General features: G+C 42.7%; 1 protein-coding gene across 1 annotated transcript in view; it reads right to left on the reverse strand.

Moving 5' to 3' along the window:
• Positions 1–339: 339 nt before the first annotated feature.
• The window catches only part of DGKI (diacylglycerol kinase, iota), a 126,157-nt gene continuing 98,599 nt past the window's right edge, over positions 340–27,897 (reverse strand). The window contains exons 27-31 of the mRNA XM_009332926.1: positions 13,722–13,759; positions 11,519–11,639; positions 3,855–3,891; positions 1,875–1,974; positions 340–456 (exon numbers count right to left, since the gene is read on the reverse strand). Of these exons, the coding sequence (XP_009331201.1) occupies positions 340–456; positions 1,875–1,974; positions 3,855–3,891; positions 11,519–11,639; positions 13,722–13,759 (413 nt within the window). The remainder of the gene's footprint in view (positions 457–1,874; positions 1,975–3,854; positions 3,892–11,518; positions 11,640–13,721; positions 13,760–27,897) is intronic.

Genomic DNA, 27,897 nt, shown 5'->3' on the forward strand with positions numbered 1-27,897 from the left:
TCTTTTTCCCTTTTTTTTTTTTTTTTTTAAATAAATTGTACAGATGAACATGGGAGAAGTTCATGCTACTTGCTGGAAGCAATAAAGGTAAATTTCTGTGGCCCATGGATTCCACAGACCTTTGAGTGTCCCGCCTCATCCATCATGGGCTAACTTATGGAACCTAACCGTTCCATGGCAAGACTCAGTAGCCCTTAGGAACTGGTGGCATGTCCTCAGGTATTTTCCACGAGAGTGAGAGACACGTTGGTTCCATCAGCTTCTTCCTCACACGATGCCCAAGGCTGCCTCAGGTGCAGCCTTGCGATTTCCAAGGATCCTCTTTGACGTTTTCAGACATCAGACTGCTGTCTCCAGATCCTCATGGGAAACCATTTGGTAGTTTTGCCGACTCTCCAGGTAGGAGGCCAGATCTGGGTCACCAGCTTGCTGAGCCCTGTCACGAGGGGTCTTACCCTATAATAAAGAAACATGAAGAGAAAGTCTTGTGCTAACATATTTAGAACAACAGATGAAAGCATGACCCAGAGAAATTACTACAAGAAGGATAAGTAAATTCTCCAAATTTGCTTCTATTTGTTGTACAAGTTGGTGTTTTTCTATCATTAGAGTCACGAGATTCTGAAGATTTTCAAAGTCCTTGTGTGGTTTAGGACAAATCATGCGGTTCTGCAAGGATACGCTATTTGATACATCACACAGAAGGGCTCACACACTGGAAGGAACTGATTTTTCATTTTAGGGCTACAGTCCCTATGGGAATGAATATGACGCACAGTACTGTAGCTAACACTTGAAAAGTGCACTTCACAGACTACACACTTTGCTAAGGATGTGCAGAGAGAGACGCCCAACATTTGAGATGAGTTCTATGTGTCTCATTCTATCTCAAGTACAAATCATTTTTCAGTGCATCAATTTGCTACTCCGCTATCTGAGCTACCTTAAGTTAAATTGGACCACAAGTCTTAATCCTAAACTGTGAAAAAATATTGGAAACATGTTAATGTATCTCCACAAAAACACTCCTGATCCCTGGATTTCTGGGCAGATGAAGATTAACAAGTCAGAAGGCACTTGTCTGGATTTCAGCTGTTGCAGAAATTATCTTTTGCAATGTACAGTACTCTCATCTGAAAAAGAGATGATCTCTCTCCCCCTTATAGACTACCCCATACAGCATTACATGGTAGGAATTGTTTTTAATTGTCTTGCTGCAGCGAAGGTGCTTCTGACTCTGGAACCCAGAGATCCAACCACCTCTCAGCAGCTGACCACAAGATGCTTATGTTCAGAAGTGCCAGAGGGGCAGCTTCTGGACCATGTTCCCAAGTGATCGGATTGTTGTATTGACAGAATATTCCTAGAGTTTAATTTTGCCCAGACTTCTTTCTCAGCCAAGCGTACACCGAGAGAGGGTTGTGGTTAGTGTCACATCAGTGAGCACAGGGGCAAGCGAGGGCAAAAGAAAATGGTTAGCCATCCTCACAAAGCAAATCAGCCACAATAACCAAGCCTCACAGATGCTATGCAATCACAAACCAAGGCTCCCCCAGGTGGTCCTTGCCCACAGGCCTCTCTTTTGACCACACAGGAGGAGGAGGATGCTGTGCCGTGGAGATGCCTCATTCACGCCCAACGCACCGAATAGTTTGAAGCCAGGCTCTCACTATGGTGAAGATGACCCGCGTTGGGGACTGAAGCCTCTTGTACTTGTTTAAATCAATACAGTTTTCTAAATAAAAATAGCTTGTTTAAAAAGGGCTACTCTTGGCACACACAAGGAAGCCTCAATCATGCACACAGCAGGGACGGATGCTGATCGGTCTCGCTTGGTGGCCGTATTTTATAACTGGTTGACAGGGCTGGGTTACCTTGGAGTCCGTCTTTCTCAGAGAGGCTCCCGCATCCACCAGGAGCTGGCAAACGGCACGATGGCGCTGGCAGGCTGCCTTATGTAACGCTGTCTCACCCCTAGACCAAAGTACAGAAACCAGCAGTGAGAGACATCACACCAATGTACATTTACGAAGTATGAGGTGCAGAGGTACAGACAGAGAAGGATGCTGTATTTCTGCAAGGTTCCCTCTTGCTGGCAGAGGTAGACGTGCACTCTCTCCTTTAGCATCTACATCCTTTGATTCAGTAGGAAAGCCTGCAATGCACAAATAGCAGATGAAGAACTTCTGAAGGGTGGGAAACAAACATGCACAGGTTTTATCCATTCAAAGGACTGAACGTCACGTTTCCATCCAACCACCAGTTCTGCTAACTGCTGCAAAGGCAAACTTAGCCACCTTCTTATTTCACAGCAGGCAAAACAGCAACAGTGTTTGTTTCTTCCTGCAATTTCTTTCCTCAACCTCATTCTTGGACACATCCTAGAAAAATCCTACCCATCAAAGTCACGACTGGTGCTCTTGCTGCCCTGGTTCTGATACCCTGCTCTCTTGGATGTATGAGAGCAAGAGCTGTGTTTTTGTTTTCCACTGCCAGACTGGTGAGCTACTGGGGAAGCTTGAACACATGCTTTTCAAAAGCGAAGGCTGTGTAGTGGGAGCAGATTTATTGCAAAGTTCCTCACTCAGAATGGGGCTACATGTAACAGGATTCTGAAACTGACTGTAGTACCAAGGTTAAAGAAATCTATCTAGAATTGCCTAGGAAGAGGAGGAAAGTATGCTTTGAGGGGGCTGAAAAGGTGTCCTTAATATTAGTGTCCAACGAGTAGAGCTATTGCATAACCTCCAAAATAACAAATGACAAGAAATACATGTAGTAGGACAAATCTTGCACCTACTTACCCAGAAAGTGAGAGAACATAAAGGAATTTCAGCCTCAGTCCATGACAGGGCAAGTTGAAATACTAATAGGCAACCTTGTAATGAATCTGTCTCTGCTGCATGAGAACTAGACTCAGAATGGGATACTATCTGATATTCCCCCTGAGGATCAAAAGAAATTCATGCTGCCAGTTACAGCTCAAACCTCCCATTTTCAAGAGTTAGTGGTAGAGGGACCTTTGTAAAGGGAAGCCCTCACAGCCATGTTCACTTGCACTTTATTTCAGTGGCTGTGCTATGCTCCTGCATGAAGAGAAACAGGCAGTCCATCCATACTCCATCACTCCTGGACTGCACACATGCACCTTGTGCAGAACCTTTCTGGCGTTCTCAGTTAGCAGAGGAGGGCACTGTGGGATGAAGAATGGTAGGTTTAACCGCTATGAGAAAGGTTACTTTTGCTTCCCATATATTCCATATACTTCCCGGGATTATTCGTGCTTCCCTTATATACTATTTGTGATGCCTCGATTATACAACAAGATGTAGAGCAGTTGGGAATTGGAAAGTAAAGTCTTTTTTTTTGTAATAACAGAGGCGATCGAGGTTCTAACTACTCAAGATAAATCTTTGACTGCACAGGTTGCAGCCACTTGGGACAGCTAAGGCAGAGCACTCTGGATGAATCAAGAAGGCACCGAAGAAAAGCTGTAGAGCAAGAAAAGTAACTTCCTGATTTCTGGAATTTACCCTTCAGGTTGCTTCCTCAGTAACTGGATTCTGGAAACATCAAAGCACAATGCAGGACTTGTATTCTTCTAGAAAGATTAAGGAGGCATAGGAAGCAATAGAGAGGAAGTCCTTTTTGGATTTCAAGAAACATTTGTTTTAGGCCAGAAAACCACAAATGAGGTAGTTGTTTGGGTTTGGGGGGACTTTTGTTTGCTTTTTTATTTTTTAAAAGATGTGCCATTTTACAAGCTTTTTTATTTGAAAGTTTGCACTTGAAAAACAAGAGAAGTCTGCTAGGTTAATGCACATAATGGGAAGGGCAGGGTAGGTTGTACTTACGTTTCACTGTCTGTCATGTCCAGTAATTCAGATGGACCTGCAAAAGAGAGTCAGGTATGTCATATAACATTTGTCTGCATGACTGGAAGAGTATGACTACCAGGAGAAGATTCCCAGTGCAAATATGTAAAACAAGCCAACTGAAAGCCCAGTTTGCACAAATATGCCAACCTTCAAGGTAATATTTGCTTGTGCAAGCCCTTGCACTAGCAAAATTCTGAACGCAGAGTCCCTGCTGGAGTGTCAGCACCAGGGAGTAGCAGCCTCTAAATTATACTGGGAATGAATATTCATGGAGTTTATTTTCTCTCTCTTCACCTTGCTCAATTAAGTGGTTCACATAAGTACAATGCATTGAAAATGCTGATACACTAGAAACCCTGATATATTGCAAGTTAAAATCTATTGTTAGTACTAGAGGGAAAATGTCATTAGGAAGTTGAAATTAGCCAAATTCCGTTCTGAATGACATCCCTGTGCTACTCTATTTAATAGCGTTATACAGAATGTAGATCAGGGTGGAATATTCCCAGCGGTCTTTATATTGATATGCAAATCCTGTACGCTACTGGTTAGCAATGATCAGGAAAGTAAGATTAAGAAAAACAGAAAAGATTTCTGTTAAGTGGGACAAAATAATGCATTTATGCTAATGTTCTTTTGTCCTTGATATTCACTACAGGCAGATGTTTATAGCAGCAAATTCCATCACTGAATTACAGTGATATGGAAAGGCTAGGATCTGAATAGCATTTGAAACGAGAAAAACTTTTCCCTTTGCAGTCTGGCTTATTATTCTTCTCTCCGCTGCTCTGGAGCATAGTGCCAGATGGTATGGGACAGTTAGCAAGGGGAACAGTGAAACTTTACAGGAATTTTCCTTCCTGTGCGTGAATATTTCTCTCCAGCGCACTTTGACTTTGAAATTCAAGAGTCCTGAAGAGCTTACAGCAAATCTCACCTGAAACTGAGGAATTTCACACTACTTGCTTACTAAGGCCTACACACAACCTCTCTACACTCCTTTCACTCTAAGTATGTGTCAAAATGGATCAGAGCAGCCTGGCGCTCCCTCCCTCCTTTTACAACATACGCATGCAGTATCATCGGGGCAGCCGGCTGCCTCAGCTACAGGAGCTGCAGGTAGCTCCTTCACTTCATCTTCTGTCATCATGAGAAAGGGGTGGCCAAAAAAGTATCATGCTTAGTCCCCAGTGCACAGGGCATTGCATACCTGTCATGGCAGTTCTCCAAACTCATTAGCCACTGTCAATTTTTAAAGCACAGCACCCTGACTCTACCACCACACATCTTCATCTCCTCACTTGGCAGTTATGTGTTCAATCCTCCCCATCAAAAAGAAGAATCAACTCATGACCTCTGAGCTCCCATAAGCATGAAGAAGGATACAGGGGGCTAAGCATCCTCATTGAGAGGAAAGAAAAATAATGCCTAAACTAAAAAGAAAAAAAAAACCCAAGAGGTGAACAAAAAGACTCCCTTACATCTCCCAGCAGAAAAGAAAATCATGTTATCTCAAAAATAGAGGCAATTCTCCATGGCTTGCTGCAATGCCACATCCCAGTGATAGGTAACCAGGAATGGCCTGCAGTGTGTTAGAAAAGACACTGCCAAGTAAACTATTATTTCTGTTCATGGATGGCACAAGGAAGGTTGTGATGCAAAGGTAGAACAGGGTGACTGGGCTGGCTGCATTGGGCATAGAGGTACTTGCCCTGGTAAGTGGAGGAGAACGGAAAAAGGTGTTAAAATATTAGGAGGAAGGATGGAGAGAAGTTAGAAGAATATGACCTGAGAGGGAGGAGAAGCTGGGGCAGAGCGGGTCTGGAGAGATGGGAAGCCAAGGGTGAAGGAAAACCAGTCTTGAGTAGGAAGAAACAGCAAGGCTAGGACAGAGGAGCTGAGTGCTGAGGACTGAGCAAGGCAGCCTGTGAGTACAGACCTGAGGAGGTGCCACGTACATGCTCCCTGCGTGCAAAGGGTGTTCTCCCAAATAACTGTCCCAAATAAAGCATTTCATGGGAGTGCCCCAACTCCATCCTTGTCATACATAAGGGCCAGATATTGGGGTTAATCGATTAGCAGCACAACGTGGTACCAGGATTCATTCATTTCATTCTTTCTGGCCTATCTCTGAAGCTAGAATGTCCCAACTCACACACAGCCTGAGCTGTGCCCTTTACTTCTTTATTTTATTTTCACTTGTGCTTCTCTTAAACCATCTCACGCCCTCCTCCTAATTCCCTTTCCCCTCTTTTTTGGACCTCATTTTTACATCAGTCTCCCTGGCGCTGCCAACCGACCATTCCAAATCCCCCTCTGCCCTGGGACAAAAGCTGCACAGATGTGGGAAGGGCTGGCACTGGGAAAGCTAACGGCACTGTCATCCTGACCCAGCGGGGAGGCAGCTGTTTTACTCCAGGACAAGAGGCAGCGAAAGAAAAGGGGACCAAGGCGCAGAGAGAGAGAGGACAAAATAACCCAATAGAAATCCGGAAGGGAAATGCATGAGTGAGATTTCTATCAAGGAAAACAGCAGGGGGGGAAATAAAAACAAAAGATAGAAATGTGTGGAGAGGTGGAGGGAGTAAAAAAAAAGAGAGAGAAAGAGAGAGAGCAACTCGGGGGCTAAAGAATGGCAGGATGGAGATGGGAGGGGGATGGGGGGGATAAGTTCGCATGAAAGGAGCTGAAAAGCATGACGCACTGAGGGGAAGCCCAGCTGAGATCACTTTCTTTCCTTAACATCTCCGATAGACTGTCTGTGTAGAATTATTAACTTTTTTCCTTCTCTCCTTCTGCCCGCTTTCACTCCACCAAAGCCCCTCTCCAGTTTCTCAGGAGGCAAAGCAGCCTGAGCTGGGGATGGGAGGAGGGAAGGGAAGGGAAGGAGATGCTCAAGAGCAGCTGCCCTTTAGCTGAGCTCACTACAACATAAAAGAGACACTAAATGACCGTATTTCAGAGGCATTTCCAAAATATACAGCACCATGCAGTCCGAAAGGCCTCCAGGCCGGCAGCACACCCTGCCCTCTCCAATGGATGTGGTTACAGCTACCCACAGGAGACATACAGCTATTAACCCCTGCCAGTCCCTTGTCCTGTCAGTTCTTCACAGAACTGGGGAAGAAGGGTATTGCTTTAAGCAGTAACATCAGACATTATCAGCATTTCTGGGTGTTTATCTGTCTAAACCCTCTTTGTCTAATAACTTGATTGAGGTTGTTATGTGGGGGACAAAACTGGATTTGGTTCCTTACCTTCAAAGAGGAAATATTTTTAAAAGAATAGTATCTACTAAGTCAGATCTATTTCAAGCCTTCCCCCAACTCCACACTCTTCATTTTTACTTGATGTGAAGATTAACAGTGTCTGGTTTTTACTGCTAGTATCTTTTAGCTCAGAATTTCCACTGTAACATAGAGGGTAGTCAGGTTATGGGAGCACGCCTTCCATTGTAACTGTCTCTCAGCCACGTTGACCTAAAGTTTGGTAAACTTGCAAATTAAAATAGACTATTTCATACCTTGTGTCTTCTACAAAAACTAAGCTGTTTTCTGCTTAGGCCCCTCACAAATGTCCACTACCCTAAAACATTCTGCAAATCTAGACATACTAGCATATGTCAGGCAAACTCACTCTCCTTCAGTGTTGCTTTCTGATGGCTATTCAAACTTTGTCCCTGACATACATCTCTGTCAAGGCAAAATTTGCTTTCCAAAAGCCTTCTTTGGAACTCCTAAATCTGGTCAGGATGCAAATCCAAACTCACTGATTGCTCTTCACTGTTGACTTTGCAGTGCCAAGAGCAATGAAACCATCACCTTTTTTACCAGAGCATACTACATAATGGAGCAAGGACATCGAGGTTTGAGGTCACAGATATGTTCAGGATGGGATGCTCTACTGATTGACTGTTCCATCAGAAGTTCCCACCACAAACTCCTAAGGTAACTGTAAACCTCTTTCCTCTCTTCTGTTTAAAATTAAAATACCCTAGATGAACTACAGAATTCTTGTTTGTCTTTTGAGCCTCTCGAGAAGAGGAGAAGACAAGGAGAAGGCAAACCTTGGAATGTCTTGTATACTGGTTAAAATTATAAATAGTTCAGAACTGCCAGATAAAGACTCCAACCCAAGCCTGATTCCAAATACAGATGATGGTTTAGGAGGTCCTTTTTCTAATGGAGCTTCTTAAGTCTTCCCTAATTCTGTTTGTGTTAAGCAAGTAAACAGTTAACTCTTCCCTAATATATACGCATTAGGGTGTGAGACAGTTGCTGACTGAAGCAATAAACACATGTGGTTCTGATACCTACTGAGTTTGGCCCTCAGTTTCAAGCTAAGTGTTCCTTAGCCCGGCTACAGACAGATCTTAAAAAGTGACCCTCCTACTACAACCAAAAGACCCGTGATTTAGGAAGGCAGTCTTGAACAACATATAGGTCTGTGTATCTGCCCTTCCTGCACAGGGGATAGAGAGAAACTGTTTTGCAGGAACAGCAGCCAACACAACTGTTTCTGCAGCAGTAAGCAGCTGTCGTTCTGACACCTACTACATTGGTGTTTCAGCTGCTATTCCAGGCTTGTGCTAGTCCACTGCTAAGTATCTGGCAATACTGCACAGCAGTCTCCTTGTGTGACTCATCTCTGCTTTTTCTAATTCAAGAAGGGTTATTTTCCTCCCCTTAACATCTGAAATCATTCTGATCAAGATCACAGAATAACCTCTTGCATTAATGTCCTCTGCATGATGGCAGAAAGCATAAAGCCATCTCTATAAAGGACAGTCACAGCATCACTACACCATTTTCTCTCCTTCATAATCCCAGTGCTACGGGCAGGGGGGGATTCCCCAACTCCTGTATCATGTTCGATTCACCCCACTAGTTTCACACTAGGCAGTTAAAATTCCTGGTATGGTGGGTTTTGTTGTTGTTTTTTAAAGATATTCAGAAGATTTTCCCTGTGTGATTAATAATAGGTCCTCTGTGCTGTGTGCTGGAGGGTATTTTGCAGTGGAATTCTTGGAAATATTAACTATCTCCAGCCATGTATGGGAAGCAGACTACAGAGGAAGTATGGCTGGTCAGAGGTAATTGCTAGAACAGGAGTAAGACCTATTTTTATCAAGGGTGGATATCAGCAGAAATGAGAAGCTAGATACAGGCAAAGCCTCAGATATTAGTAGCATTGGATTGGGTCTTATACACTAATTGATGTTGAGAAGACGCCAGATGCCAGAGAACGCAACAGAAAAACAAGGACATTATGATGATGATGATGATTCAGCAAGAGAGCTCGTTTGTGACTGAGAAGTGCCCAGGGTAGAAATGAGTTTCATTAATTGCTTGGTGGGAGAAGAGAGGAAGCCCCTATTAGAGCACTGTCCCATGCACTCTCTGATCCCCAGAGAATGTTAAACAAACAATGCATTTGGAGAAGCCCAGAGGACATATGTCTGGAAAGCTGCAAAAGCTTCCTGCCATCCTCAGGGATAAAGGGGGGAGAGAGGAACTGAGCTGACATTTGCTCAACCTTCTGGTTTGTCTTTGTCTAACAGTCCGTAATCCCTCACATTTCTCTATTCACTTCAAAAATTCCCATGGATTCCCTGCTCACATCCTTACCAGCTTAAATGATCTCATTTTAAACCTTCACCAAAGGAAGTGTAACTGGGTCAGACTGTAAGTTAAGGTATATGTGCCTAAGAAAAATCCTGGAGAGGCAACCATGACAGAGAATTGGCACAGGTCGTGTGCACTGTGAGAAGAGACCAGAGGCAGTAAGAAAACTAAGTGAAGTTATGTCTGTCTACAGAATTCAGAGGCATGTATATGCAATGTGACTAATGAGATAATCCAGAGAAGTTAAATAGGAGGTAAAGTTAACACTAGTAAGACTTGTTACAATCGGGGAGAAAACTAGCCAATATTTGGATATAAGGCCAACTACACTTAGCTACCCATGTGAAGGTATCTATACATAAAAGAGTACAGTAGCAATTCAGACCCCTTCAGTCAGGTATCTGGGGCACAGTTCAGTTGCCCACACACAGCTATTTTGTGCCATTCGATATGCCTACGGGCAGGTCTTGGGATGCATTTGGAATGACAGGGATGCTTGCTTGGTCTCCAGCTGCCAGTCCAGTATGGGTCTCCTATAGGCCTTATGTGTTATCTTGTAGACCCATGCAGGTGTCCTGGATATCCAAGGACAAATGACACTAGATAGTTATGTTTAGCTAAATGAATGAAGCACACAGGTAACTGTCAGCTGAATCGCTTGCTGGGCTGCAACGACTACTTTGATTAGGGTCTCCCTTGAGCTAGTCATGCTAGAAGTCTGCTGCTATTAAAGATGCCCTCCTCATTTCCATCTGTCACCGAAAGAGGACAGGTCTCCTCTAGTACCTCTGTCATACAGGAGCAAATGAATTGAGTCATGGATCTCTGTTGACAGTACAGGAACTCAGACCCATAGATTATATGACACCTATATGTAAACACCTAAATTTAGGAGTCAAGCTTGAGCTAAATCCCACCCCAATTAACACAAATGTTAACAGATGGATTATTGCCTCTTCCTTTCCTACGAGTTGTACTTTTTTCTTCTCTCCGTACAATTTCTGCAGTAACTTTCAAGCATTAGCTAACACTTATTCCAATTGCCGGAGGCAGTCTCTGTGTTTAGTGCTAACACTGCTGCTGAAATAATATAGTTGATTTTGACATCCAGAAGTCAAAATAGCCATTGATATTTTGAAGAGGGATCAGAGAAGAGTTACAAGAATGCTTAAAGGACGAGAAAACGTTTCCTACAGTGCAGGAGGCTGATCACTGGGACTTTAGCTCTGCATGCAGAGCAATGACAATATTACTGTACTACTCTCCAGCAACCCATGAACAAGATTACAGTAGTTCAACAGGCAGAAACTCCTAAATGTGACTGCTTCAAACGTATGTACACACACAAACTGCTGCATAGCCTGTGTAAGCATGCCTGCAATCCTGTTACTGACAAAGATAAAGAGTTGAAAGGAAAAAAGGGAAACGGCACGATCACAGCCTATAAATATAAACATAAAATGGAGATCATAAATTTTTGTTACCGTGTAGTCTTGAATCTAACAGAGACATAATATTGGAAGGTTGGAAGGGAAGCTAGGCAAATCCAGTCTAGAAATAAATGCACAGATTGCTAACCAGTGTGTTATTAAATACTGAAATAATACCAATGGTTGGATGGGCCCTCCATCGCTGTAAATGTTTTAATGGAGATCAGATGCTTTCTACAACATATGCTCTAATTGAAAAACAAATTAGTTTACAGGATTCCTCTGCCAGGGGTTCTAACTAGAGCATCACACTGCTTCTTCACAGCCCCCCAGCTGATGCAACTGTGAAAACACCCGTCCTCCTCAAAAGCCATCTTTATTTTTGTTTCCACACTTTCCCTTTATCTGGAGCTATCACTGTCATTGCTACCACATTCCTAGCCTCCTGCTCACACATGCTGCAGGTGGACATTTTGCTGAGGGTGACGACAGATGAGTGAGGGCACTTCCAGCCACACAGTGTGTTTTACCTGACTGACACTTGGCTGAAGTACAGCTCTCTGTGGCTTTGCCCACTGTGACTCACCATGCTCCAGGATGTATTTCACAATCTCGCCGTGCCCAGTCTTGGCAGCATGGTGCAACAAGGAGCAGTGATCAGGTCCTTGGATTAACAAATTGGCTCCTTTTTTACAGCATTCTATGAACTGGAAAAAAAAACAAACCAAAACAAAATACACAGAGGGATAAGATGGTAGGAGCAGAAAAACAAATATGCAGGCAAATTATTTACTAATTTTCATAGGAGATCAGTACAAAAATGGAATAAAATGAAATAAAATATTACTTTAAAGCCAGCTTTGAGGCCCCAATGAAAAAATACCTGAAACTAGAAGTATTAACAATTATATGGGTTAAGAAAAGCAGTTTGTATTTCCTAAACAATGAGACATTGCTACTGTACCAGTGATGAATTGTTGCTTGCTAACAATGCTTGCAAACCACTTCTGGTGAAGCTGTTGGGATATTTTAAAATATATGTATTTGATAGAAAATTCTGGCTTCTCTACTGAATATTCCAATTTTTCCTCAGCACAGGAAACAAACACTTTCTGACTAAACCAGAAAACTCCAACTCAAAAATCTGCAGGGAGGTGGGGTTCAGCTGCCCCAGATCTCCCTTCTCACTCTCTGCCCCCTACCCAGGACTGGCAGAGGGGGAAGCACTATGTGGGGTAAGAACAGGCAGGAAACAGCAACCGGCCAGGTCTCAGAAATGCTGCAAACTCTGGCGGGGAGGATTGCAGTGCAGGTCACTGCAGAAAAGAGGGAGAGGATTGTGACAGTGGGGCATCTGTCCTGGTTTCGGCTGGGATAGAGTTAATTTTCTTCCTAGTAGCTGGTACAGTGCTGTGGTTTGGATTTAGTATGAGAACAATGTTGATAACACACCGATGTTGTAGTTGTTGCTAAGCAGTGCTTACACTAGTCAAGGACTTTTCAGCTTCCCATGCTCTGCCGACTGAGAAGGCTGGAGGTGCACAAGAAGCACTGGCCAAAGGGACATTACATACCATGTGACATCATGCTCAGTACATAAACTGGGGAAAGCTGGCTGTGGGGGTGCCGCTGCTCAGGGACGGGCTGGGCATCGGTCAGCGAGTGGTGAGCAATTGCATTGTGCATCGCTTGCTTTGTATATTATTATTATTATTACTATTATTATTATTTTATTTTATTTCAATTATTAAACTGTTTTTATCTCAACTCATAAGTTTTCTCACTTTTGCTCTTCAGATTCTCTCCCCCATCCCACTGGAGGCAAGGGGGAGTGAGCGAGCAGCTGTGTGGTGTTCAGTTGCTGACTGAGGTTAAACCACGACAGCATCATTTATGATGCAGTACATCTGAAGAAGGCAAGAAGTTTCCCTGTCAAAGCAAACTCAGGCAAAAAGTTTTCAAGAAGCTGAAAGGGGACAATATTTTTATGACTGCTGCTTGAAGGACTGCTCCCTACATGCTGCAGCCACAAGCACAGGGGTGGAGGTATAGAAGGGGCACCTGCAGGCAAAGAGTTGGCCTAACAGTACTGTCATTTTTAAAATGGCTGCTCCAAGCTGGCTTCTCACAGATAAAATTGCAATCATTAATCACAGTCCTCACCCAAATTCGAGGGCATGTTTTCAAATCTTAACTTGGCTACTGAAAAACACAGCCTGAATAACTGTCAGACATGGAACTTCAGACTTTGGGCACAAAACATTGGTGCCTTTTCCTCCCAATAACTAACAATACCAAGACACTATGTGTTTTAAGACATCCATCAGATGATAAAACAAGCTGAGGTTTGTTCTACCTGGTCTGGTGGTTGCCTAGGTAGAAGTTAAGAAGTCTTTAGCAACTCTAGGGGCTTGGCCACCAACCTCACTGCCATAAAATATCCTTTACTGTGTAAGGCTGTGTCAGAACTACCCTGCTGTTCAGTGTTGCATTTGCCAGTATAGTAATTTCCCTGTTAGTAACTGACACATTGCTCTGTGCAGCGCGCTATGAATCCTGGGCTGAAAGGTGCTGTCTAACACCAGATCCTATTCACTCGAATTTCACATCTCACCTGATTGATATGTTCCCCTAATATTCAGGGTTTCCTGGAAAGGCTGTAAAATGGCACTTGCCAGCAGTCCCTACAGCAGTCTATTTATGTTTTGAGCAGAGGTGTGATAAAATTTACAGAATATCAGACCTGCAAAAAGCTGTGAAAAAGTGGACACTCAGTGCTCTGTACTTACCTTCAGCAGATCACCAGCTATGACTGCTTGTAGAAGTGCTGGAAAAGACAAACAGAAAACTAATGTCAGGCAGAAAGCATTATGCACATAGCCTCACAGCTGAGAATGTAGCTCACAGTATGTGCAAACCAAGACCAATGCCTCAATCCACTTGCATTCTCATATACTATCAAAACCAATGCAAACCCTGCACTGGCAGGCAAATGGAAGAGCGCCCATGTTGCACGAAAGCTGTAGGGACATCAAGCTAGTGTTTCCAATGCTGCCCTGGAACTGCATGCTTCTATCTGAATTTTTGCCTTGAGACACTTCAGGGACCTTTCAACAGTGTCCACAGGGTAGGCCCAAGTCTCTGGCACCTGAGCCTTCACTGAAGACCATCAGTGCCTGAGAGCCTGGAGAATGTCAACAGCCTGGAGAAAAGGAGGCTCGGGGAGACCTCATCGCACCCTACAACTACCTGAAAGGAGGCTGTAGCGAGGTGGGTGTCGGTCTCTTCTCCCAAGTAACAAGCGATAGGACGAGAGGAAATGGCCTCAAGTTGCGCCAGGGGAGGTTTAGATTGGACATGAGGAAAAATTTCTTCACTGAAAGAGTGGTTAAACATTGGAACAGGCTGCCCAGGGAAGTGGTTGAGTCACCATCCCTGGAGGTATTTAAAAGACGGGTAGATGCGGCACTTAGGGACGTGGTTTAGTGGACATAGTGGTGTTGGGTCGACGGTTGGACTCGATGTTCTTAGAGGTCTTTTCCAACCTTAATGATTCTATGATTCTATGAATGTCAAACACAGAGAACCTGAAAGCATCCTCAGACCTCTCAGACTTTATTCATACTGATGGTGGAGTGGTCAGTCAGTCTCAAATACACTGAGAATCTCAAGTTGCAGATGATTAGGTGGCAAAATATAAGTTTCTTAATAATTTTTTTGTATTACAAAAACATTTTGACATGCCAGTGGGCAGCAAGTCCTCCAGGTTTGGCAGGCAGGGTCAAACACAGAGCAGGAGCCAGTCCCCACCTTTTTAGCCTTTCTAATTTGAACAGACACAGAAGGAAAGAGAGACAAAGAGAGGCAAAGTGAACAAAGGCTCATAGCAAGGCAGGACTTAGCTGTGCACAGAGCCAGGAGCTGCTCACTAGCCGCTACTGTCTGCCCCACGCCCGTTAAAAAGGAGGAGGAAGGCAAAAGCCTGGGACTCTGTACTGCCCTATGTATAGGCTGCATTCAGCTAAAAACACGGTGGTGACAAGTAACCACAAACATAAGAAGCTGTTAGAAATCTACTGCTATGCTGCTATTTCCTCCTTTTTTCCTCCTTCTCCCTATCATGATATATATAGTAAAACACAATTATGAATAATCTTTCTGAGAAAGCACTTACTTGGTTTGTATCTTAGAAAGCATTAAACATCTGCCTCAGTTCATACTTTTTCAAGAGTGCCTAAGCCCATTTCTATCTTCGAGTCTAGGCAGCGCAATCAAGTTAAGCATTTGCTCAAGTACCATCCTTGATGAAGATGCCAAAAACTCATGTAGGGAGGAACAAAGGGGAAAGAAAACCATAGTATAGCCTTGCCTCTGAAAAATAACACACAGGAACCTGCACGGTGTGAATTCCATGAGGAGCTTGTTACGGCTTCAGAAACGACAACGCATCCAAGCTAAACACTGCAGAAGAAGGGCGTGCAAAGACAACTCAACAAATGACCCTTTCTTTGAAAACACCTGGTGTTGTGCATGGCTTTCTGGTCTTGGCAATGCCTTATGCCCTGGCCATGCAGCAGTGGGAAAAGCAAAAACCCAGTCCAGCTAAGTTCTGACTTGGGAAAGCAGTAGCAGCAATTCTTGTAACATTGGATTTAGGGCAGTTTTGCAGTGACCATGAGTTAAACTAAGTCCTGCAAATCCCTCTGGCATCTGGCATCCAGATTTCAGGAACGGAAAAAGACAAACAGCAGCAGGTAAGAGCTAGAACTGGAAAAATACATGTACATATTTTCTTCAGATTTCAGTTTCAGCGGTTTACGTCCTTTTTTTTCCCCAATAATTCTAATACTGGCTCAGCCCAAATTAATAGCAGAGCAGAATTTAACCCTTGTGTCATTCATTTTATCTTTTTCATCCTTTTTCGACAATCTGGTCTCACTGCCACATTTATTCCGTGGGCTACTGCAGTCTGGATTTGTATAAATATTTTGCTCTCCTCTCACAGGGGAAAATCAAACGAACTGGTGACACCAGCTTTTCATTGCCTTCTACATCCAGTATTTTAAGACATGGCTTCCCTGAAGTCACTTCCTAAGAGGCAGAGATACATTTTCTCATGCAAACCATGCTTAAAATTATAGTTCAGAAGAGCCAGGAGAGAGATCTAGAAAACTACGAAGTGAAAAGAAAAGCCTGGCAAGCTGTGAGAAGCCTTCTGCATTGAGTGTCCATAACCAGAGGTTGGTCTGGTGATAAGGCTATTAGGATAAAGCAGTTCTAAAACACATTCAACATAATTAGACCAATGTTTTCCTCTCTTTCCTAAGCCTCCAATCCAGCAAAGCATTTAGGCAGGTGCTTAGCTTTGAGCTAATCACATTCTTTTCACCAAGTCTACCTGCACACTTAAAATTAAGTGCTTTGCTAGGGTAGAACCTATTACATAAATGAATACATTACAGATCAACAAAACCAGCTGGCATAACAAGCAGATTAGACTACAGTAAAATAATTCAGTGCTATAAGCCAGGATGCTGGAAGACTTAGAAGCTATTGAACTAGAAATGGGGAAAGGTTCTTTAGAATAGGGAACACATTTACATAAACATATGAATATTGCTTAGCACACTAACCCCATAAACCCAAATGGGACTGCTGGGCATATCGAGGAGGAGGGTGAAGATGGCAAAAATCACCTGGTTGTTAAAGAGGTGGTAAAACAAGCAAGCAGATGGCATTGACAAGAGAGAACAGACTGATAAATTGGACAGAAATGCTGTTAACATGCAATGCCAGGCTAGCTTAAAATTAAAAACATTAAAGTGAGAATGGTTTTATTTCTTCTGAGCAACGCTGCACCACTGGTGTAATATATAACATGAATTATGCAATTGTTTTATCATATCATAAAATACCTTCAGGTCTTAAGGATGCCTCAAAAATTACTTGATTTAATAAATATTTAAATCAAGTCATTATTTTCTCAACTTCTCCTAAGACAAGCATTTGTCATGACTAATAAAAATGTTTTATTACCTTTTTCATTTATTTAGCAAGCAGATTTATGGCTGATGAAAGGTGACAGCTTGACAAGACTGGAGACTGAAGTGCTCTGTCCATATAACGAGGAAACACTCAGTCTGCCACAGTGGTAGACTCCCCAGACTGCCTTCTCAGCGAAGCTCAACCCTCTCTACCGGTACACCCCTGCGGACAGCCCCTGCTCCATCCCTGACCTCTCTGTGGAAACTGTCAGCAAATGTGTCAATCACTGCCCAGGGTGATGGATCTTGACAGAAACAATTACCTGCTAGGATATTGACAGCCAGAAATGCAGGCTATGTGTGTAACAGCTGCTAGAGACTAGCAACTTTTAGTTTCCACTGGGTAAATTTTGAGACGAGGTTCTAACCACCCCTGCGGACCAACTTACAAAAGAAACCTCATTTTTTAAAAAAAAACAAATGAAAACAAAAAACAAAAAAACCACCCCAACACAAACAAACCAAAAAACCCCACACACTTGACTTATAAATTAAATATTGAACAGCTACAAGTGGATAATGCACTAACAGAAAAAAAAGCCATGTTAAAAAGGCTGCTCATTGAATTCTGGTAATGATGCAAGGTAGTGTAGCTTGAGACACAGGAAAAACACCTGCTAGTGCATCCACACATGCTGGAAACAAGACCTTCCCTGTGGCATGTATCACTCATTATTTCTATGTTAGTGTCCACTGTTTCTATTGGAAACACCTATTTTTATTTCATATTCTAAAAATATATGTTAATGTCACTGAGTTACAATAAACATTTTTGTCTCCCAGCCATAAAATTAACCTACTAAATCACAATTGCTCTCTGGTTCTGCATGTGAAGTCAGCAGCATTAAAACAGCGCTGCAAAATCAGTCATTAAACACTGGGAAACAGATAAGGAAGGAATGAGGTATTTGTACCCAGTACCTTCAGAGGCTGCAAGATGCCTAGGAGGTCTCACAGGGCTGCCTGAATGGTCAGAAGAGAAAATAACCCTCCACAGAAAGCAACCTGGCATCCCTGCAATAGTTCCTGTTGCACATCTCCCTCCACGGACTACAGAAGTTCTAGGGAAAATGACCTCCAACTTGCAGTACCTAAATTAAGAGCCAAACTAAGACAGAGAGGGGATCCTTCGGGATGGCATGATGCCAGGAGACATGTCTGATCACCTGCGAGAAGGACAACCAAACAAGGACAAAATGGGGGGTCCTCCTTTTAAGGGTTTCCAAGGTATGATACTCCTGGGACCAGGCAGCGCTCATGGTCTCAGAAATTTTGGGAGCTCTTTGTATAACATACAGGTGCAGCATGAGAACGCCTCATAAACGTAAGGGCTAACAAAGACAGACCCACAACTGCAACGCATCAAAAGAAAACAGCAGGAGAGGGGCAGAAAACATCTTTACCATCTCGCTCACTTCAAAAGCAAGGAAAATTCTCAGAAGCATCACAAGTAAGGAAAACCTCAACCAACAACTACCCCTTCCCGTCTGCCCTGCAGGAGAATTCCCTCTTGATCACAAAGCTGCTGATCAGCTTAACGCCCAGGACATAAGCAGGGCTCAGCACCAGGCTACTATCGTGCCAGAACTTTGCTGCTAAAACACTTTCAGAAGGAACATGGGGAAAAAAATTCTTATGAACCCTCGTAGATAATATCTCAGGATTACAAGGTTCTTTGTTTGACGTAGGTTGACATGGAGGATATTTAGTAAGTTAAATAATTATTAGTGAGTCAGTGAGAGGAGTTGGCTTTCGCTGAAAAAGAAACTCAAGGAACAGTACAGCTCTGCAGTCTGCCACTGTCAGTGCTACAGGAGTAATGTGTCTTTTTAAGTGAGTAAAAGTTATTCATAAACCATAAATATCTTCCAGATTTTACCGGTCAGATTGCACGCTTGATCTGACCCTTTCCACGCCATATTTGCACCCACTACCGCTATACAAACTAAGCCACAGAGAATGCTGATAAAAATGTGTGTCTATTTTGAAGCTTTTGCCATCTCCAGGCGATTCTTTAGCGAGGGTCTAAGAACTGTCACTGGAGGGAGCAGAATTATTTAAAGCTATGTTTTAAAGAATAAGTACCACACAAAGGATTTGTCACATCCATGATTAAAATACAGCCAATCTGAGATCTATGAATGAAGTGCAGTGTGAGAGCAAAGTATTATTTGCAATAATACATCTTACCATGCGTTAAAAAATACCAGGCTAACAATGCATCTGATCAGTGTATGACAACGTTTAAGCACATGGGAAATTATGGCAGAATTCAATTACCATAACTCCAACAGAATTAGGGATCATAAAATCTTTAGCTCTTTCAAAAGACACAGTAAGACAGCTGATGATCTGAAGTGATCAGGACCTTGTAGAAACCTCATTTATCAGGCAGTGCCTGCAACTGTCCAGCCCTTTCTAAGACACAGCTAACGCACCAATTCAGCACTTGGAATTGATATGCCATCTGCATTTCAGTGCTGGATGTTTCTTACTGGTTAGAGGCAGCTAATAAAAAATATGAGACATTAGAGCTTTGGTGTGGGGCCCCCAGAATTTGAGGCTCAGTGTCCACCACCATCTCCTGCTAGATTTGCTCAGGGGAACTCTTAAGGAACACCTCATGAAATACTGCCTCGCTCAAACCTTGCTGAGCTGATAATGAAGAAGAAGCTGCAGCAGAAGGTGACATAACGAAATTTCTTGAGAGTTATTAAACTTAACTTGGCCTATCATTAGCTTCCAGAACATTTCCAGCTCCTTATTGCTGTTGTAGACTTTGTGAAATTCAGAGTCAGAAATTTAGAGTAATTACTGTTTTACACGTTGAGAAGTTAAAAGCTGACCCTGACTAGAAGAGTGCTTTTACACAGCTGGACTCTTCTGAGCTGTAAAAGATCAGCCTTACACAAATTATAAGAAAACAAGCCCTCGCTCTTAATTTCCCACTAGTTTTATAGAAATCAATAACAACTTCTACTTCAATCACTCAAAAAGCTACGCTCTCAAGTGAGTGTGGTCCATATAGATCATCATTCAGAAAAACATTCTTTTCTCTGTAAACAACAATTTGCTTGTAATAGCTTTGTACAATCTAGTAAAGATCAAATCTAATATGAAAAACTGACAGTAACATAACTTACCCAGAAATGTACAGAACTGACTTTTTTTCTACTCTAGCCATGATCTTCAGCCTTGGCCTGCAGGTGAAAGGGGTGGAGGGCACCGTGGGGAATTGGTTTGTGGACTACTTCCCTTCCAAGATGACTATGAAAAACAAGCATCTAAGATATAGAGCAGCGCATACACTTGACATTTCTAAAGGATCTGCCAGTCCCATAGAAAAGTTTTAGGGATCCATGGTGAAGAAAGGTTGCAAACCTCTGCATTTGAGCTTTTACAAACCCTTTACCTCTTCCCAATATTTAACCTGCTTTTAAAGTTACAGGAAAAAAAACCCAACTTTAAAATACGTATGCCAAACTGTCTACATAACTGAGAAATTAAATTACAAAATTAATAATACTTTGTTGGAATGACTGTGAGCTTGCAGGTCTTTGATCTACAGACAATCTCAAGTCCCACCAAAGCTGATGATGCTTAAACATTTCTCTTTGAAGCTAAGCTGAGTGGAAGGAGCAATTAAATGATTCTTCATGTATTTTATGCACCTGCAAGTACTGGAAGCAACCACTGAAGACCATGAAAAAAGTAAATGGAAGTTAAGCCTTGTGGGTTGAGGGGTCTCCTAGATGCTGGCAAAAAAACGAGAAATAAATGGTTAAAGCTTTGTGTGGGTATAAGAGAGGCAAAAGGCTAGCAAAAATAAAAGCAGCAAAAGCAAAACGTCCGCTATGAAGCCTTGCTCGAACTTCTCCACATGAAAAATCACTTCTTCTGTGTCCACTGAAAAAGGACTTTACATCAAACAGCTGTCTGACTCTTACAACCAAATTTTCCTCCTGATAGAATGGGGCAAAGGTCCCTGACTATAGGCTCACTGGTTGGGCCAAAAAAGCTGCACCAAGCCCCTATAAGGGAGACACACACCCTTTGGAGCCTGTTATAATAATGGTGCACAACTTCGGCCAAAGATAAGGACACAAACATTTGATCCTATCAGAACCATCAGGACTGAATTTTTCCTTACAGCTGTCCACAGGAAAAGCTGTGTTCAGGCAAAAATGTCCATTTTCATGAGAAAACCCTGTAAAAACAGCCCAAAGTACTGCTGGGGAATCTGCCTGAACATAAAGCTTAATAGTGCTGTTTGATCGTAAGACTCTTGGGTACATGTGTGTCAGGTGTTAACCTCCATCTTGTTTTCTTTTTATGCTGATTTTTACCTCCACATTGAACTAAAGCTGCCATACAGTAAAAGAAAAAAATTGTTGCTTGAAACAGAAGAGTATTTTTGCACAATTTTTAAACTTTGGTGCTGGGCAATCAAAGTGGAACATCTTCAGCAAAAAGATGGCTAAGAGACCAGGAGAACCAGTTTCACATTTCAATGCTCAAGAAAGAGTCTGCATTATAACTAGACAAGGGACATTTTGATGGAAAACTTGATTGCCTGTAAGCCTGAAGAGACATCAACTTATAAACGCCAGTTATAGCTTAAAGAAAAGTCTCTCACTAGCCATTTTATAAAGTCTAGCCCTATATGTCAGCAACATCTCTTTCTAATCTAACATCAGCCATGAGAAAGAAGATGCTGGCGGTCTACATCTGAAGGAGCTGTCTGGCGTGGGAATGGGGAAAGGTTCCTGGACTTGCTAGAGGAGTTCTGCCTCAACCCAAAGACTGTATACAAACCAGGATGGAAACACGACAGCAAAAATAGATGCAGTTTAGAGGCTTCCTGCCTAAAATATAGTATCTCTTGTGCTGGCTAAAGACATTGATTTTTAAAATTTTTCCAAAATGTATTTGTTTGCTGCCACTACCCGCTATCCTAAAGAAACAGGTGGTAAACAAGATTTCCCCACAGGATTTCAGCTTTGGGAACGGCTTAGGCTTCTCAGGGAATCCGAAAGCAATGGCACCAGCCTAGGTAGCTCACGACAGCAGTGCTGTGAGGCACCACTTCCATGAAAGAAAACCAAATAGAGAGCCTGAGAGCTCAAAATGCTCCCAAGAGACCAAGAAAACCAACAGCGCAGCAACTTGCTGCAACCAAAAGCTCGAAAGCACATCAGCTGAACAGCAGCCAGACAGTGTCTGATGACTATTCAGCAAGGGGAATATTACGAAGGCCTTCACACAGCATCTCGAGCTAATCCATCTGTACAGGAAAACATGTGCATAAGCACACATTCTCCTGTGGTTTGAGACACTTTTGAAGCATGCTGGCCCTCTGAATAAGTCATACCTCAATAACAGCTATTTCTAGAATTGCACAAAGAGGTAGAAAACCCTTCTAAACATTTGTGGCTTGTCCTTTAGTTACAAAAGCACTGCATCCTGTGCAGATTCAAAGGAGAGAATTGACACAGTTTTGACTGCACCTGTTTGCCTAACTTGGGAATAAGACAAAAATTTTAACATACAAAAAAATCATCCATTATAAATATGCATTATAAACCTTTTTCTTTTAAGAATTTTAGATTCAAACAACACACAGCATCAAACCACTGTTTAGAGAGGGAAAAAAAAAAAGTAAAAATAACCACACAGTCTTGCTGGAGGAAAAGAAAGGCTAAATTGTCACTTACACAGAAGTCCCTTCATACAACTCTGGAAGGATAAAGAGGCTTTCAAGCAGATGTAAATTACACTCAAGCTGCCTTTAAGGCTCCATTTGCACTGTCAGGCTAGTTTAAAGGTACTTTGATGCCAATTAGAGTCCACCCTGAATTGTTTATGTGGCACTGGTGCTGAGCTGAGAGTGCAGTTGATAGTTAGGAGTGGAAGTATTCAGACCCTAATGCCGAACTTTTCCTACAAGACCGTTTAACTCAGATTTACAAAAGGAAGGGATGACCATAAAGAAAAAGGACTTATTTTGTAAATGGTCCAAAACCCCAAAGAACAGTTGCAGATAAACTAAGTACCATCTGGCAGACATCGTCACTTTTTTCCTTTCCTTTTCCCTTCCACCATTTGTGTTTTTAAGCCAAGACAGGAACGATTAATGTCATTTTCAGGAGCAATGGGGTGGAGGAAAATGCCTCTGATCAAGTGAGAACACAAGGCAGGGAAGACTTTGGCTGACGAATGCAGCCACTTTATCAATAGAGTGGCATTACTTTGGCAGGAAGAGAATTCTAGGTAAAATAATTAAGCAATGATTTATTTTTTCTTTAAAAATAAAAAGGAGAGCAAAAAAAGGAACATTGTGGGTCACACTGTTCCTCCCCCTTCCCTGACGTGGTGGACCATTACTATCACAGGCACTCCTACCACACTCCCTTCAGTTTTTTGCCACTGCAAGGCTGGCTGCAGTGCCTTTGCCTGGCAATATCTAAGTAACTCTTCCTCAATAAGCTAGGGCTTCACAGTAGGACTAAATAATCTGAAAGTCAGTTCAAGCATTTATTTGCTGGCCAGATTCTTCGGTGGGTGGAGCAAATTGTTTTCTTGTTTTACTTTAACAAGTTGCCACTCCTCTCTGACCATGAGCAGCCTCCATCAGGAACAAAAACAGGAGCAAAGTAGGCTGCAAGATTACTCTGCTTGAAAACAGGTGCCCCGATTCAGACAACACACTCCTACTTCCTCCTGAGGGAAAAGGGATAGTGGCAGTGGCCATCTGGAAAGAAACGTTTCCCAGTTTTCCTCTATTACTCATTCAGATGCCCACATCTGCCAGACCTCTTCCTCCCAGCTGCCTGCTGACCCCTCAGCCTGCTTAGATGTGATGAGAGGTAGGGTGTAGGCACCTATTAAAGGTTTTGGGCAGAGAGGATCCCCCTCAGCCCTACAGAAGTGCTTTGACAGAATGCTTTCTCTTGCTACGGGTACCACAGCTCTGCATCGACACCAGCCTCAGCTGAGCTGAGAAGTAAATGAACAAACTCAGAGCAGATCCCCAAGCAACTGTTGGCTCAGCTGGCCACAGACATACTTTCAAAACACCATCCAGGAGGGCTTTCTTCCCAAAGTGGCTAATTAATCAAAATAAATACCTGCAGTCAGGAGCCCCCCCACTGTACTGTCTTTGATTTGTTCAAAGAAAGCATTCCAAGACATCTCAATTTGTTGCTAGGTAAACGGCTGCAACATCACCCTGAAGAATATAGCTTCTCAGCTGGAGCTGCACAAAACCATCACTCTGTCTTTTGAAGGAATCTGGTGTACAAAACAGAGGTGCCTTTTTTGGGTTTTTTTAAATTCTACCAGCACTGAGACATTTGGGTTCATCTGTAATTCCCTGCTCATCCTTTTATTCAGAATGGCAGGATGCTTAAAAAACTCTCAAGGAGAACATCCCTTTGCAGACTATGACTAGCAAGACTAGTGGGCAGTGGCTTCAGAAAGAAGAAAGGAGGTTGAGAGAGTGAAGCCCATGTTCCCACAGGCCACCAGGGACAACAGGAAATCCCATGTATTGGAGGTTCCAGGAAGCGTTCTCAGCTCTTGTGCTCTTTTCTGGGGCTCCTACAGCCATCTTCCTCCTTGCGCGGTTCAGACCTCCTCTCTTTAACGGAGCAGACAGCACTGGAGCAAATACTGTAAGGCACAGCACATTCTGCCTCCAAGGCAGGAGCAGATACTGTGTAACAAAGCATTTGGCTGTATAGGATGGAGCTGCCACTGCCTTCCATGCACATACTTGATCACTCCCTTCATTATAATTCATACAGCAGCTCTCTCTATCCAGAGGGATATCTAGAGACAGAATTACACCTCCCACCCCAAGCTTCCAGTTTGAACCTGGGCCAAGCAATCCCTGTGGAAAACTTCTAATAGAGGCTAATTTGAAGGTCATCATTTAAACACACTTCACTTCTAATGCACTCCTGGCTCTGCACAAGTCCCTCCTAAGGATGGGATATCCAGACTGCATGACTTTAAGTATCATCACGGAACCACCGTCTGCCAGAATCTGAAAGATCTTTGAGTGTTGCCATTCATCTTTCCAAGCAGAAATATCATCCTTCATCTTCACCCTTTGTATCATATTATGATGTTGTAATAACCAACTGTCTCCAGAATTTCTCTTTTGAATGTATTTGCCTCTTGTCTTAATTTCTCAGTTTTCCCCTATTCCCTCATCAATTTGGAATCTATTGCAGAAAAAAAAGAAAACAAACAACAACTGAGTTTAATCCCAGCAAAGCTTGCTAGAAATTATGCTGATGCAGCAAAAAAGCATGTCTGCTAGAAGCAAACAAGGCAAAAAACCCAGTTTCATGAGTTTATAGAGAAGCAAGAAGAGCAAGAGACCAGAGACATAAATATTTGGAACCTCCTGTCTCCATATCAGAATGCAACTCAGATGCATAAGGACTGAGCATTGAGGTTGACTGCTACTTGAGATGCATTAGTACAGCTGTTTAAAACTTTGAGTAGTTCCATCAAAGGCAAGGTTCCTCTGTTTGAAGTTAGGCAAACAAATATTGAGCTGCATCAGCTCCAAGTTGCCATTAGAGAAGTAATATGCCAATGTCCACACACCACTCGAGTTTGCTTGTATTTTTTTTCAGAAGACTGAAATGGAAATGGAACTCATTCTACTCTTTTTAAGAGCATTTTCCTCAGTTGCTCAGGTGATGATGAAGAACAGCCAACTCAGTTACACAGGGTAACCAAAGAATGGTAAAGATAACCCAGATGAAGCTAGACCAAAGGTAACGTAAAATATAAGAATATTATTCAATGCATTAGCATTGGAATATTTGTAGACAGAGCTCTGCAGGCCGGCTGTGAATAAGAGTGGGCAGGGCATGATCTAGCATACATACAGTGTACAGTGCAGTACTGAAAGCTGTTGGATGAAGGAAGGGTTTGGTAAACCTCAACCATTCACCCAACGATAATCAGGGAATGACTGTGTACTGGCCAGGCAACGCGTTAGAAGTCTGCATTCCCATCACAGTACCATACCTGATCTAGGAACAATGGTTATGGTTTCTTTCAATAACCTCCAACAGCTTCAGGCCTCCTGAGCATAAGACCAGGATTTTTGTAGAGTAAAAATACAGCAGGTGGTACCATTCACTAACAGGGGAGCTGCCTGTCCCCTCCCTCATGACATCCACCAGGTCTTCTGTGGCCCTGCCACTTGCCCATTGTTGATTTTCAGCTAGCCCAAACACCCAAAGACAGACCATTGTCCTCCAAGGCTGCAGGGCATGTAACTGCACCAGGGCCCACCTGACTGAACAGGTAGCCCTTCCATTTCATTCTTCACAGCCACCACCCTAATCCCCTGTCTAAACTACTATGCTTTGGTATTTACTTAGCTTGTTCCACTTTGTCAGTCAGTTAGGGAATTTGGGGGTTAGGAGTTTTGTCTGCTCTTTTTGTGGTTTGGGTTTTTTTTAATTAAAAAAAAAAGGAAAAGGAAAGAAGATGATGGATTTCACTCTTTAGTTATGTATTTCCTAACTACTTGTACCAAGAACAAAGACACAAACCTTCTAAAATCTTTAAGAGGTTTGGGTTTTTTCTTTTGAAGTTTGGGATTTTCTAGCAGTACTGTTTCCCTTTCTATGCCAATTAAAATGTCTCTGTTTTGTATCTGATAAAGGTGCCTTTAACACCTGTGCACAACAAGGAGCATTGTGTGCTGCTACAATTGTTCAGTAGATGCCCAATCCCAGACAGAAGGTGCTTTATCCTCACCCTCTCTTCAAGACAGCATAATGCATTGTCCTGTCAGGGACTAATGGAAGTGCCACTCACATTAGATGCTAATTCAGGTAGCAACTCTGTTGCTACACTACAGATGCTACAGCTACTGCTTGCAACTAATGCTTGAAGTGGGCAGTCCACGCTGAGGAGAAGCAGGACATTCAGAAGCCAAAGTGAGGAGCACAATGCAAGAACCTATGCACAATGCAACCTCATGGTCAAGGGGAAAAAGACATTTGAAAAGGGAGACAAGAATGATGGAAAGACACACAGAGAAACAGCAGAAGAAAAAACGAGGACTGAAGATCAAAGAAGAGAAAACAAACATCAGGAACCAAATGGGAAGTTAAAGCAAAAGATCCAACACGAATGAGAAAAGCACCTTTCCTCAGTAATGGCCAACACATCATGTCATCAGAAAATCAGCACTAGAGAAGTGCCCCACAATAGGGAAGAGCAGCTGAAACACAGGACATAGTGATGCCAGTGAGGGTAGGTTATTCTACAGCTGGATCTCGCCCCATTGTGCACCCCAAAGCATTATTGCCTTATAAAACTACGTATGAATGTTTAACATCTTGAATAGGCACACAGTTGAGTACTGATTATTAATGAAAATGAGAGTCTCAAAACTGACCTCTGGATACCTACTCGAAGAAAAAATATACCAGGAGAGGTCTGCATAAACACCATAAAAGACAGGAAACTCAGAGATAAGTTTCCAGCTCTGTCTTGGATCCTCCCTTTTTTGTTTAGATAAGAGATTTCAGATCCAAGACTAATTTTAGATGCTTCCACACATGCATAAAGTGGGCCGAGAAGGACCTAGGCTCAAAACAGCTTGTGCTACAGCACTTTTGTCACGTTTTCCTTCTAGTACTGTGGTTGTTTACCGTGGTCTGTATGTGGCATAGTGGGAGAGAGGAAATCCAAGTATTGGACCTCTCTTTCTGAAAAGTCACTGGGGCATGTGAAATCTTTTGTGTCTGAGAGAAGCTCCTACATATTTACATGGATGACAAATCTAGTTAGATACTCCATGCAAAACTTCTAATAACTAGCACTATCACGTCACTAATTGGTCAAGGGAACATAGGCCCTTCAATCTGCATTTCAGAGGAGG

The sequence above is a fragment of the Pygoscelis adeliae genome, unplaced genomic scaffold (genome assembly GCF_000699105.1).
Source record: "Pygoscelis adeliae isolate BGI_AS28 unplaced genomic scaffold, ASM69910v1 Scaffold38, whole genome shotgun sequence".
Classification (NCBI taxonomy): domain Eukaryota; kingdom Metazoa; phylum Chordata; class Aves; order Sphenisciformes; family Spheniscidae; genus Pygoscelis; species Pygoscelis adeliae.